The sequence below is a fragment of the Cynoglossus semilaevis genome, chromosome 16 (assembly GCF_000523025.1).
Source record: "Cynoglossus semilaevis isolate Cse_v1.0 chromosome 16, Cse_v1.0, whole genome shotgun sequence".
Lineage (NCBI taxonomy): Eukaryota > Metazoa > Chordata > Actinopteri > Pleuronectiformes > Cynoglossidae > Cynoglossus > Cynoglossus semilaevis.
This window is the reverse complement of record NC_024322.1, coordinates 7,224,742-7,237,247: the sequence shown is the minus strand read 5'-3', so window position 1 is coordinate 7,237,247 and position 12,506 is coordinate 7,224,742. Positions and strand designations below refer to the sequence as shown.

At 40.1% G+C, this 12,506-nt stretch overlaps 1 protein-coding gene across 6 annotated transcripts; it reads right to left on the bottom strand.

Annotated features, from left to right (window-relative positions):
• Window positions 1–4,559: 4,559 nt before the first annotated feature.
• LOC103391914 (cell wall protein DAN4-like) lies at window positions 4,560–12,061 on the bottom strand. Of its 6 annotated transcripts, XR_003052285.1 has the most exons (6): window positions 11,718–12,046; window positions 11,311–11,396; window positions 10,361–11,180; window positions 8,614–9,118; window positions 8,153–8,245; window positions 4,611–4,873 (listed from the first exon to the last, which is right to left on the bottom strand). XR_003052285.1 is itself a non-coding variant. In XM_025064021.1 (5 exons), exons 2-5 carry the CDS (start codon window positions 11,368–11,370, stop codon window positions 8,203–8,205), a joined length of 1,428 nt encoding a protein of 475 aa, XP_024919789.1. In that variant the 5' UTR covers window positions 11,371–11,410; window positions 11,718–12,046; the 3' UTR covers window positions 4,560–8,202. The 6 variants fall into 6 exon arrangements, 4 of the variants coding, with proteins under 4 accessions (XP_024919789.1, XP_024919790.1, XP_024919791.1 ...); XR_003052286.1 differs by having other exon boundaries at window positions 4,560–8,245; window positions 10,361–10,546; window positions 11,311–11,410; window positions 11,718–12,061; XM_025064021.1 differs by having other exon boundaries at window positions 4,560–8,245; window positions 11,311–11,410.
• Window positions 12,062–12,506: the final 445 nt, after the last annotated feature.

Sequence of the window (12,506 nt, the reverse complement as noted above, 5' to 3'; positions counted from 1 at the left end):
TGTGTGTTTTTTATATTGTGGTGTGTGTGTTTGGGTGGGGGGGGGGGGGGGGGGGGGGGGGGAGTGAGTCAGGGGCCTTGTGTCAGCAGCAGCATTAACGTCTGCTCAGTTCTGGTGGAGGTGTGGGAGCAGCAGGGGGGCTTTTGTCTTGGGACCACTGTTACAATCCACGTTCAGCATTCAGCCACGGCCATGTCAATTGGCATATGGTTGATCCACTCCTAATGGGTTCATGTAACCAGAAAATGCTGCCTTTCAGGGACCAACATTCTCCTTCAAGCGAACGAGATTAAGATGTAACGTTGCTCTCTCCCAAAAATGGGGGGTCAGTTGAAGTAATGGAGGAAGGGGGGGATCAGGGTGCAGAATATGCCCCGAGGTGAAAGGCGAACGGGGCTAGAGGGGTGGATGGGTACCATGGTTGTTTTCCGAAACACAAAAGAATGATAATAATACAAATGTGTCTTTTTTTCTTCTTTCTTTTTTTTGGTCTAGCTCTCATAAAAACACTGGTCGAACACTGGCTCCAAAAAAACAATGTTTCATTGACATGCACAACAAGAAGATTATTGTCACCTCCAGCCACTGTCAAATATAAAGCACTTCTGGATATTTACATATTTACAGATAGAAGACGACACACAATATGACGTTCCATGGACATAGGACATACGGAAGTTAATGTGTTCGAAGCTAAGCTAAGCTAACCGAGCTTCAAAACAATCAAATTCAAAAATAAAAATAATAAAATTAAAACTCTGACCTGGGGCCCTCTGTGTGGCCCAGTTCTGGCACAGGAGAGCCCCCCCCAAGTACCTTCAATCCATGCATGTGGGCCAGATGACGATGACGTCATATGTATTAAATATGCCACAGTTTGTTACCCGGGCATTTAGCAATACATGACAGGCCTATAGTGGCTCACGTTTCTAACCCAGACATTTAGCTTTGTCTCAGTCGATCTTTAACTAAAGGTGGCGTTGTCGTTCTGGACCATCCCAATCTCGTCTGGCCCACCACCTTAATACAACTATTAGAGGCTGGTGAGTTGTTGCTATGAGTCCACCAGGTCTCAGAGCATGCGCTTTTATTTTCTAGCCCACAAAACATATTGTTTTTATGATTTAAAAAGCTACAGCACTTTGAAAGCATTTGCTTCATTTGTAAGAAAAGTGACTTTTATTTCTAAAATCCATGAACTACCAAGAACCAAAAATGGCCAATAAGTAGTAATCTGGAGAAGTCATGTGAATGAGCTGTGAACAAATCAAACTCTTATATCCAGTCCTGTTGGAATGACCTTTTCAACACCTTCACATCGCCCACAGTTCCCACAGTTCCATTTTCTGTTTCCCACTACTATTAGAGCAGCTTATCCCAAAGCCTCATACACCAAAACTACTGAATCTATTGTCCAGTTCATACACAACACTTACTGACCAAAACCCTGGAGAGTGACATGAACGCACACTCAACAACACACACACACACGCATGCACAAACCTTGTCACTCCCCTGTCGCCCTAATTTGCTTCTAAGATGCAGAATGAACACGCCCTCCCCTAATGAGAACTCATCTGCCCCCTCCTCCAAGTGCCTCCAGCCTTTGCTTCCTGCCTTTTGATATTGTAGCCATCTCACTCATGCCACCAATTAGTGGCATAATAGAGCAGTGGGTTGCAGCTACACTGACTGACTGGACCTCAGTGATGGGCTGCTGCTGCTGCTGCTGCTGCTGCTGCTGAAGGGACGTGAATCAGTGCTTCCCAAACTTTTTTTCTGGGGACCCATATTTTGAAAGTCACTAACCTTCGCGACCCAACTCAATAGCCATTATTGGTAAATCACAAAATAAAGGTGTACTTCACCATTATTGAACATTAATGAGGATATTTTATTGAGTGATATCTGAACAATTAGTATTACTCAAGTTCTAAACATAACCACAGTTGGAGCTTCTAAACTGGCAGCTATTTTGAGGTTGGATGCAGACAGCTGTTGCAGTGACCGTGAACGCCTGGGAAACATGATGCGAGATGACCCAAAAAAAACCCAGTCCTTGGGAAACAATGGTGTAGATGATGCCAAGAGAGGGGGCGGGCTGTTACAAATGACACTGGACACAGGTCAGGACAGGAAGCAAGGATGGATGGATGGATTGATGGATGAATGGATGGATGAATGGATGGATGAATGGATGCAATCCTAGTTGCTACAATAATTGTCATAGATTAATTTTATCACCATAAAAGTATCATAGGATGTGGGTGTGTTGAAAATATGGCAAAAGGAAACTTTAACGTTTCTTCTTTTACGTCTGTCCTTCACCTCTATTACATCAGAATGTAACATTAATGTTCCTGTGGTGTTTCCTACATAAACTGTGAGAGGTAAAGATCATCCTGCCACACTTTGGACCGAGGAGCTTCACAGGTCATCTCAATGTATTTTCCTCTTCATGTCAACCAAATGACTGAACCTGTTGCTGCACAGACCTGAGGCCTTGAGCTCGTAATGAAAGTGAAGGGCAGCGCAGGGTCCATCATGTTTTATTAGTGGCCAAATGTTTGTTATGTATGAGAATAAAGATGCAGCAGGAAATGGTAATCAGTCTGTAACCCTCAGTCTGTAATCCCGGGTCGTGCTCTCTCAAGTGTGAAAAATGTGTCTTGTTTCTTGCCGCCAGAGTGTGTGTGGTGTTTGTGTCTGCGACAGGGAGGATCATGGGAGTTAATGGGACTGCGGTCAACTAACAGGGTTATGTATTGGCACAAATAAGTAGACGGAGAGAAAACAGACCCTCCTGATTCAGTCAAAGCTGTCTGAAAGATGTCTGACCTTATGAATATGCTAATCCCAGTTTAGCGTGAACAAAAAAAAAACATTAATTACTGTGGAACAATGGCCTCTTTTAATGGCACACTGGTTGCCTTTGGAAACTGTGTCTGGGATTATAATGTATGACAATACTAACCCATACCGTTAATCCGAAAATTTTTATACCCACTGTTGCAGAATAAGTGAAATTAATGAAACAATGTCTTTGACAATTGTTTACATATATAATTTTTAAGTCAAACCAGTGCCTGAAACCAATAGTTTTCCATTTATAAAGAAAAGACAGCCACCTATATCCTAGACTCCCCTTTACACCCAGTTAATTTAATTTCAAAAACAAACAAAAACCAATAGTAAATGGCATAACTAGCTCACACTGCAACATGGTGTCAAAGGAATCGACTGATGACACAGAGATTAAATTTAAGTACTGCAGCACAGCTGGTTTCAAACTTCATATTGATCAAAACCAAATGTCATACACTTTTGTGGAGTTATTTTGACAAACATCAATTTTCATTATCTTTCACAACCACGGATCATTTCTATCTTGAGGAGCGCAGTCCCAGTACCGGCTAAAACTGCTAGAATGCATGTGTAAATGCTAAACAATGCATCATAATAATGACGCATCTGGACCAGACATGAAAAATAAGTAACTAATTTTAATTAAATGTTAGACTTTGGTTGATGATGATGAATTATTTACCTTCCTACATTAACGTTAAGAGAATCTCTAAAAAGTGTCCTGTGTTGTGATGTTTGTACGGCAGGTTATAATGAGATCATTACTCTGGTCATGTCCAGGTAATGATGCTGTGGGCCGCAGTCCTAACAGGACAATAAAAGGCCACGTTTGGCTGACATCATGGCATCATGGCTGCTGATCACTGAGCTGTGCTGCTGCCTTATTAGTTCTGTCCGTCTAACTCTCCCAGTCTCTGACCACACACAGACAGACTTTCTGGTCAGATGTCAGGACTCCCCCCTCCCACTCCTCCTCACACATTGACACACTCCCCTACTCACCAGCAATTTGTTGCCTGTGACATCACATTGTGTGCATTAGCCGTACTGGCACCGGGCTGCAGCTTCGTTAACTTCCCTCTTTAATGAGCAGTTTAATTGAGCCTTGTAGCGGGCCACCTGTCGGCCACCGGCCTCATTACCATACTAATGGAGCAGGATTGTTGCTGCTTTGACAACTCAAGCTACAGAGAGAGAGGCCAAGTAGAAAACAGGGGGAAGTCCACGCTCCAAAAGGAGGACTTTCAGGGAATGAAGGAAAATAACTTTTTAGTTTCCCTAGTTTTTTGGAAGAAATATCTTCCCAGGAAACTTGACACAAAGGAGACAATCATGAAACCCAATAAATCAAAACAACACCAGGACCTCCAGGAGGCAGCTGGGTTAAAGACCCACTGTAGCAGGTCCAAGTCGGTGTTGACAATGGATGACTTGGACCCGGTGACCATTTGACCCACATATGGATAAACTCTAATGTCACATTACACATAAATAACTGTGACATATATTACTATTCCAAAATTTGCAATCAACATAGTGTGATATTATACTGCTGTCAGGTTTGCAACCAGAATGTATAATTATATATAATATATACTGTTATATATGTATTGCATGATAATATATAATATCACATTATTCCTTCAAAAGAAGTAAAAAAATATTTGAATTTTTAAAAATAACACTTACGGGGACAAGCTATTTGCAGAAGCATATTATTGCACACAACATCCAACATCTGAATAAGCAGTGTGTTTTAAATCATTTGACTAAATTACAAAAGACTAAATTATTAAGCACGTGTTTCTGCAGAAATTAATAAATTATCGAGTTTCTCCTTTTGACTGAGAGAAGTTTAAAGCAACAATTTCTTCTCTGTGTGAGATTTTTGTGTCACTCACTGTGTTGACATGCACTAATGTGACAGGGCAAAGCTTGCATGAGGTGATCACTGCACAATGGGGGGAAAGGCACCACACTGGGCCTGGTACACTGCTCTTTTCCAGGCCTGTGTAGAAAAGAGATGAAGCTGAGTGAACGTCAGCGCCGACACAACCTATGTCAGGTCTTCAACAGAGCAATAGAATAATTCCTGACAAAAATTAGCTTTTAATGTGCCATTGGCAGGAGCCTGATTCAAACTGCTGAGCAACATCTACCGCTTTACCTCAGTCTAATCAGCATACATCTAATCCTGGAACTTCAAGCCCGGTTCTACTGCTGGAGTTCAATTTAATGCCACTTAATTGTCCCTGGGTCCAATTAATCCACAATCTCATTTATATGACTTATATTTTTATTATCACTGTAATTCAATAAACCATTATATTTCCATTTTACATTATAAGTATATGTGTACATATGTATATGTATTTGTTCAATAATAATTGAGATTGCAATCAACACCACCACACAGAGCAACCAAAATGACCTACTGGTCTACTGATACTACTAACACTAGCCTATCTATCTACCACTACTAACCTGCTAATCTACCAACATCCACTGTTCAGGTGTGCTGCTACTCGTTTTGTATTTTGTTATATTTCTTGTATTTTACTTAGTTGTGTCTCTCAGGGAACACCTGAGGGATTAATAAAGTTCTATCTATCGTTCTGTCGCTTCCAATCAGTGTGACGGCATAAAAAGATGAAGGTCACACAGAAGCTGTGGAAACTGAAAGAGAAAGGAGGCCAAACAGGGGGATTACGAGTGAAAGGTGCTGTGGGGATGATGGACAGACCCAGAAAATGGGAGCGCAGGGCCAAAGCCGAGCTACTGAAGCAATATGCATTCAAGGGTCCAGTGAATAAACCCCAAACTCTACACAACCACATGCTAATGACCCGGCACTATTTAATGTGTCAATTTAACAATGCCCTTCCATTTCTCCTGTCTCTTTCTCTCTCTCCTACCAAGGGCTAATTGCTCCTTTCCAATAGAGAGGCTGTTGGTTTGAATTAAAACTCATATTGTGCCGCACATGTTGGATCTGTGACTACCAAAAGCTTAAGGCTACACACGTGCTTGCTTCACCGACTTGTAAATAGAAACAGCCGCCGCACTGACTGCTGTGTTCCTTATTTCAGTATTGCAAATTTCTGAGCACTGAACATTACTTCAGGGTAAATTCCCACAGAGTTTAAAGAATCTTGCTTTTTTTTTTACTTACATGTGACAAGTTGTTCTCCATTTTGCACTATTTCTGACCTGTTTTCACAAGTTTTACTGCTAACATTTATCCAATCTGTGTTTTTTTCCCCACAAGAACTAATCTCCAGCCACAATTTGAATGCAGTGCTTGGCCAGTTCTGAATTAACATTAGTCAACTATTTTATATCATCTGGCAAACATCTAGAAAAAGCAGATTAAACATCCATACAAGCTGCTGCAAGGTGGAATATAAATACAGTGAACATAAAACAAATGTACATGTAACTCTATTTCTGCCATTCCAATTTGGTAGGACATTGACTTAACATCTCTAGGAATTTATCTAAAATGTTACAGCTACCACACATCTGACCAGTAACCATTTCTCCTATAAATTCCAATATAAATGTTTACCATTATGTACTATACGGCACAGTACTAAGGCTGTAGCTGCCTATTTTCCCCACTATATTTTCCAAATTAAATTTTTTGTCAGAGGGAAGAGAATTTCAAAGACATCCCGGCGTATTTTGTCTCTGCTTATTTTAGAGTCAGTTGCAGAAAAGTGGGTGGTCCTCCCGATGTACCTTTCCTCACCTTTCTCCCTACATGCCTTTCACTTTTTTAACTCTCTCATGCTCTTGAGTGGACACAGCCTCCTATACACTAATCCTCTGATCAGCATGCCAGCAGAGCTCAGAGGAGGCCTGGCCCGTCCAGTGAAGGAGAGGGGCCCAAGTTGACGCCAGGCTCCAACCACTTCCACAGATCGTCTCAGCCACTTGTACTGAAGTAAGGTGGCTTTAGCTCATTGTTTACCATGTGACTGAGGTACTAAGAGAACACATAACTTCACTGGCCACACAGACTACCTCATCTTAGTCTCTTAAGAATTAAGGCCTTGAGAGTAGATTAATTCTTTTAAAAAATACTGTAAATTGAAAAAATACCTTCATGCTACTTGGCCCTGGCCAGACGTGTCAGGTTCAAGTTATTTACTAAACAAAGACCAGGGGTGAATACAATGACTTGCAAAAATGGGTTGGGGGGTTCGAGAGGGGAGTTTGCTTGGCACACAAACAATTAGCACTCGTCCTTTGCCGCTCACAGTGGCCCCAAATCCCCACATTTGTCCAGACAAATTAACTGGACCAGGGCTTGTTTGTCTGGCTCTGCTGGACCTCTGGAGAGGGCTCAAGAGCAGCAGGGAATGTTCTGTTCAAAGAGCAAATCTCATGGGAACGGGCCAAAAGATGTGTTCTGGTCAGAAAATTTAATTTATAATGACATTTCTATAATTGCTTTCAGTTTTTGTTATAAAATGTACTGGACAAGGTCAAACAATGACATCCCGTTGCGGACTGTCCCACAGTATAAAGCACAAAACGAAGCCAAAAAAAACATGAAGATGACACACACACCTACAACCATATATAAACCTATGTAAGCATATATATACATGCATATACATTTATATGCATATATACAGTATACATAATCATATAAATATACAAACACACACTATGTATGCCTAGATATACATATACACAGCATGCATATCTGTATATATATTTAATTACTCTTATATAATACAAACATATGCAGACATTTACACATTACACTCATTGTTTAGGCAACATAAGCTATTTTAGTTGGACCTTAAAAAGTAATATTTATGCTGCTGTTCATTTTAGCAAACTTGCAAGCACTGGCTGAGGCTAAAGCAGGGACACTGTGATATACAACTATGTTGAAACAAAAAAAGGGATTCTTTTAACTGTGCAATCCACAACCTGAATTTGAAAGGAAAACATTTTAAATGATGACATTTAAATGGTTCTTGCATGGTCTCAGGGCTTCATCTAGCATTTATTCCAGTGTTGTCTTAGTGTGAGACTGCCATCTAGTGTTAAAGTTTTGTATGCAAATATATTCTCTGGAGAATTTTGGCTAAATATCTTTTCCCTTCTTCAACATACTCCCTTCTTTTGTCACAACACAAAATCAGCATGCTGATACTGTAGGTAATGCTGACATTTAAAGAAAAAAAAATCTGTGTTTGAATTATTAACCAATTGCCCAAGAACAGAAAAATTAATTAATTCATTTCATTTCATTTCCTTTCAAGAATACCTTGTGATCCTAAGATAAGTCTCGGACCTGATGTCATCCTGTGGGTTTTTTTAATTGTTCTTCCCAACACCTTTTTGCACAGGTTGCCCATTGCTGTAAAGAAACCAAAATGAGACAACATTGTTATAAAAAGCATGTACCGTAATCTGCAAACAATGCACTTGCTCAAACCACAAACAATGTGCAGACTTGTCTTAAAATGTCTTCACTAATTCAATGTTGCAATTGGCCAAGAGCCACAGCTGTATGATCAAAATTGTGGATTATGAACGCAAAACAAAAAGTTGAAGTGAGTTAACATGTATCAATAAAGAAAGCAGTATTTTTTGGTTAAAAAAATTAAAAACAAAACAAAAGGATCATGCACTGTTGTCAGGATTTTAGCTGTAGCATCTCTGGTATTCAAGATAGAGAAGATCACCCTTTCCATTTATTGAGATATCTTGTGCAGCAGACATTACCTGTACACCCAGATACCTGCAGGGTTTTGCCAGGCCCAGCGGCCATTGATGAACGCTTCAGGCATTGTAGATGTCATTCTTACAGGAGTTGTTGTGGTTGAGGCCCGAGTAGTCACTGTTACAGAGGTTGTGGTGGTTGAGCCCCCAGTGGTTACTGTCATAGGAGCTGTTGTTGTTGAGACCCCAGGAGTCACTGTTACAGGAGTTGTTGTAGTTGAGAGCCGAGGGGTCACTGTTACAGAGGCTGTGGGGGTTGAGGCCCGAGGGGTCACTGTTACAGAGGTTGTGGTGGTTGAGCCCCCAGTGGTTACTGTCATAGGAGCTGTTGTTGTTGAGACCCCAGGAGTCACTGTTACAGGAGTTGTTGTGGTTGAGAGCCGAGGGGTCACTGTTACAGAGGTTGTGGTGGTTGAGCCCCCAGTGGTTACTGTCATAGGAGCTGTTGTTGTTGAGACCCCAGGGGTCACTGTTACCGGAGTTGTTGTGGTTGAGTGCCAAGGTGTCTCTGTACATTAAAAAAAAAAGTATTGGTTATTTTTACAAAGCAGAAACAGCAGAAACAATTGCAAATATTCTTTCACTTGTCTTTCAAATTTAAAAAAAATTATTCTTTATTTACGGATGCATTTTTCTAAACAGTTTGATCTTGATTTGAATTTAGTTTTAGTTTCTTATTTCTAAATTAAAAAAATAACAAATTTGTACTATATTGATACCATATTTGGGAAATTGTTGTGTTAGCAGCAGATATGCTGTTAATAGGCTGCCCCTATCAAGCACCAAGCATGTGTTTCCTCTGGGAGATCCTCTGAGTAGTTGTGTAGTAGTTCCTCTGAGTAGATGTGAATTATTTCAATTGTGGCACAATTATTCCAATCACAAATACTTTATGATGTGATGCTGGGCAATTATATAACCATGTAAAACACTAAAATATTCAATGGCTATTTCAAATAAATTCTGACATTCCCAGACTCTGAGTTAAGGCCCACTTACCACACAGTATCTTGAGTTTCCGGCATATTGACAGCGCCCTCAGATACAAGTGGTTGCTGCTAAAAAGTACATCCCATTATTTAATTTAAGTTTTTACGTTAGACCAACCACTGACATCTCTAACCAGTGAAAATGTTTTATTTGAGAAATAAACGTGAAATGTGTTTTCTACAGGAGGCAGCCTCTGTTTGTATTTTGCTGGCACACCCTTTTTTTGGAGCTGTAGAAATTGTAATTTTTAATCATGTATTACCTCACATGATTTACAGAACTACAGTCTTCAGGTAATACACAGGGCTAATACTACTAATTACTACTAATTAATAAGATTGTACAAAATCTTCCAACGTTTGTATATTTCAAACTAGTGATTTTGAAAGGTATTAGGTTGTTTGTTGTTTTAATCAAGCAAATAGATGCCACTTATTTGTAATGTTGTAATCACAGTTTAATAATTAAGACCTGGACACTTGACAGAATTGATTGACAGAATGGTCAAAGACAGTATTTGTCCTTAGGCTCTTTTTGGATTGTAGCATCTTTCTTTGTTGTTGGTTTTACTTTCAGTGAGATTGTGGTTTTGTTAATATCCGATGACAAAGCCCCAGAAATATTATCAGAACCAACCCTTCAGGAGATTAATAAGCATTAAAAATGTTATTAATGTGTCCCCACAGCTAAAACTAGGCAACACCTAAATCCAAGTCTGAAAATTACAAAAGAAACAGCAGTTTAGATCTGCTCAAATTACCTGTGGTCAAGGTCACCGTGGTTGATGTTGCCGAACCAGCAGTTGAAGTGGTAGTGGTAGCACTCAGAATGGTTTGAAAGGCTGTGGTAGTGGTCGTCCTCAGGGCTGCCGTGGTGAGAGTGGTTGTTGCTGCTGCCGTAGAGGTTGGGGGAACAGCAACATTAGTTGGTGTTTCAGCCATTGTAGCTGTTGGTGCAACAGGGACAGCAGTTGTTTTAGCCACTGCAGTTGTATGGGCATCAGGGACATTGATTGTCTCAGTGGCTGTAGTTGTGGTGGCAATGTTTGTTCTTAAAGGCAGTTGGGTAATGCTTTGAACAGGGGCATCAGTAGTGGTGCTTATTGTCACTGCAGCTGGAGTGCTGGAGGTTGTAAGGACAGTTAAGTCAAGTGGACATGTAGTACTAATGCCTGTTGGTATTTCTATATCTACTCCCTCATATGGCTTTTTAGGAATTTCTTCAAATCCAAAAAAATAAAAAAAATCAGGGTCATACTCCACTTCTTTGCACGTATCTAGATTACTGGTAAATGTTGTTTGAGGTGTTGTTGGTTGAACTGGGATTTCTAGGTCTATCCCATTAAATGGCTCTTCAGGGAACTCTTCAAAGAACTCATCATCATCTACTATACTTGTGTCAGGATTAGAAATAGATTCCGCTTGTGGGGATGTTGTTGGTTGAGCTGCTGTTTCTAAGTCTATGCAATTCAACGGACCATCTGGGATTTCTTCAAGTCCAAATAATTCATACTCTTCCTCGTCTAATGTTTGTGGTGCTGTTGATGACGTCTCGTGACTACGAACTCTTTTTGTCTCCTCCTGCATTATTGGGCAACAAGGTGATAGCTTTAGGCTCAGTTGTCTAGCAACAGACTTCTGTTTATAGTCAGAAGTTTTACAATTAGCTTTCAACAATGGCTATCCTTTAACATATTTGCATTTAACTTACTCTTTGCTGCAGTCTTGATGAGTCCCCAGAGGTTGCAATGGTGGTTTTCCACTGCCTCATTGCAGATCTTTTATGGCTGAAAACACCTGCCCCCCCATCACTAAGGTGAGCAAAGGGCAACTTTTAAGTTTTTTTTTTCCAGGATTGTAATCAAGGCTTTGTCACTAATGTTCAACCTAAATGTGAAACGACTATAATTCGGACGAATTATACGATTAGAATTATTTTTAGACCAAATAAATATTTTTTTAATAATCCTCAGAGCTTAACTCTAATTTTTAAGAACTACAAACAAAAACCCTAAAAGTATACGATGACAACAGAAAACTTATCAGTCAATTGTTAATTAACATGCGGTTTTTTCAGCTCACATATTTTTCAAAAAAAAAAAAAAATCAGGATTTTACCTTTCAGTAAGTTCTGGATCAGCGTTGAATCTCGCGGGGCTCTCGGGTCTTCTGGGACAACTAGAAACTCTTCAGCGCCGCCATTAAACTTACTGTGGTTCGCCTCAAGTCCAGTGGTGAAACGGTAGCTTTCTACAGCTTCGAGCCAGGCTAAACAAATTATGACCAGAACACAAGCCATCAGCCCTAAGTTATTGATAACACTATGGTCTGCACAGCCTCACTGCGCCTACAACACCGACAAACAAAGACTATGAAGACGCTGCACACCTGTGCCATTGAGCTGCTTAATCAAATGACTTACCCGAGTACGGAAAGCCATTAGAGTCATTCGAGACGTTTTGTTTGTTTTATATGGCCCGCGGTATTAATAGTAATGAGCGGTCACTAAGAACAAGGCTGCTACTAACCGTTTAGCTGGCAGCTGTAACCCTCAACTCCTATGGTCTGTCAGAAGCATTCCAGCACCCTCGCTTCTGACCTACCCAAGCATTATCTTTTCAATTAAAATGAATTAAAATAAAATAAATATATTTAAAATACACGCATTGGATTAAATTATGCACAGTGATTGGCAGCAATAACTCAGAGGTTACCAGTCGCCTAAAAAAGCTAAAGGGTGAAGTTAGGTCTGGAAAAAAAGGGAAGTTAGGACCAAGTAATTTTCACATCCTAATGGCAGGACTTTAAAAAGTACTTTAAAAGAAAGAAATTGAGAACCAGTGGTCAACATAATAAGCGATATGCATAATAACAAACAAATTGAAGTGTAATATATTATTACTGGGT

Bases quoted from the DNA above. Each gene is read 5' to 3' on its own strand.
- LOC103391914 (XM_025064020.1), bottom strand. From the start codon at position 11,898: ATGGCTTGTGTTCTGGTCATAATTTGTTTAGCCTGGCTCGAAGCTGTA. The intron at 11,181-11,310 runs GTAAGTTAAATG...CCAATAATGCAG, and splicing joins CATCAAGACTGCAGCAAAGA to GAGGAGACAAAAAGAGTTCG. The intron at 8,246-8,613 runs GTAATGTCTGCT...GTTTCTTTACAG, and splicing joins GCAGGTATCTGGGTGTACAG to CAATGGGCAACCTGTGCAAA.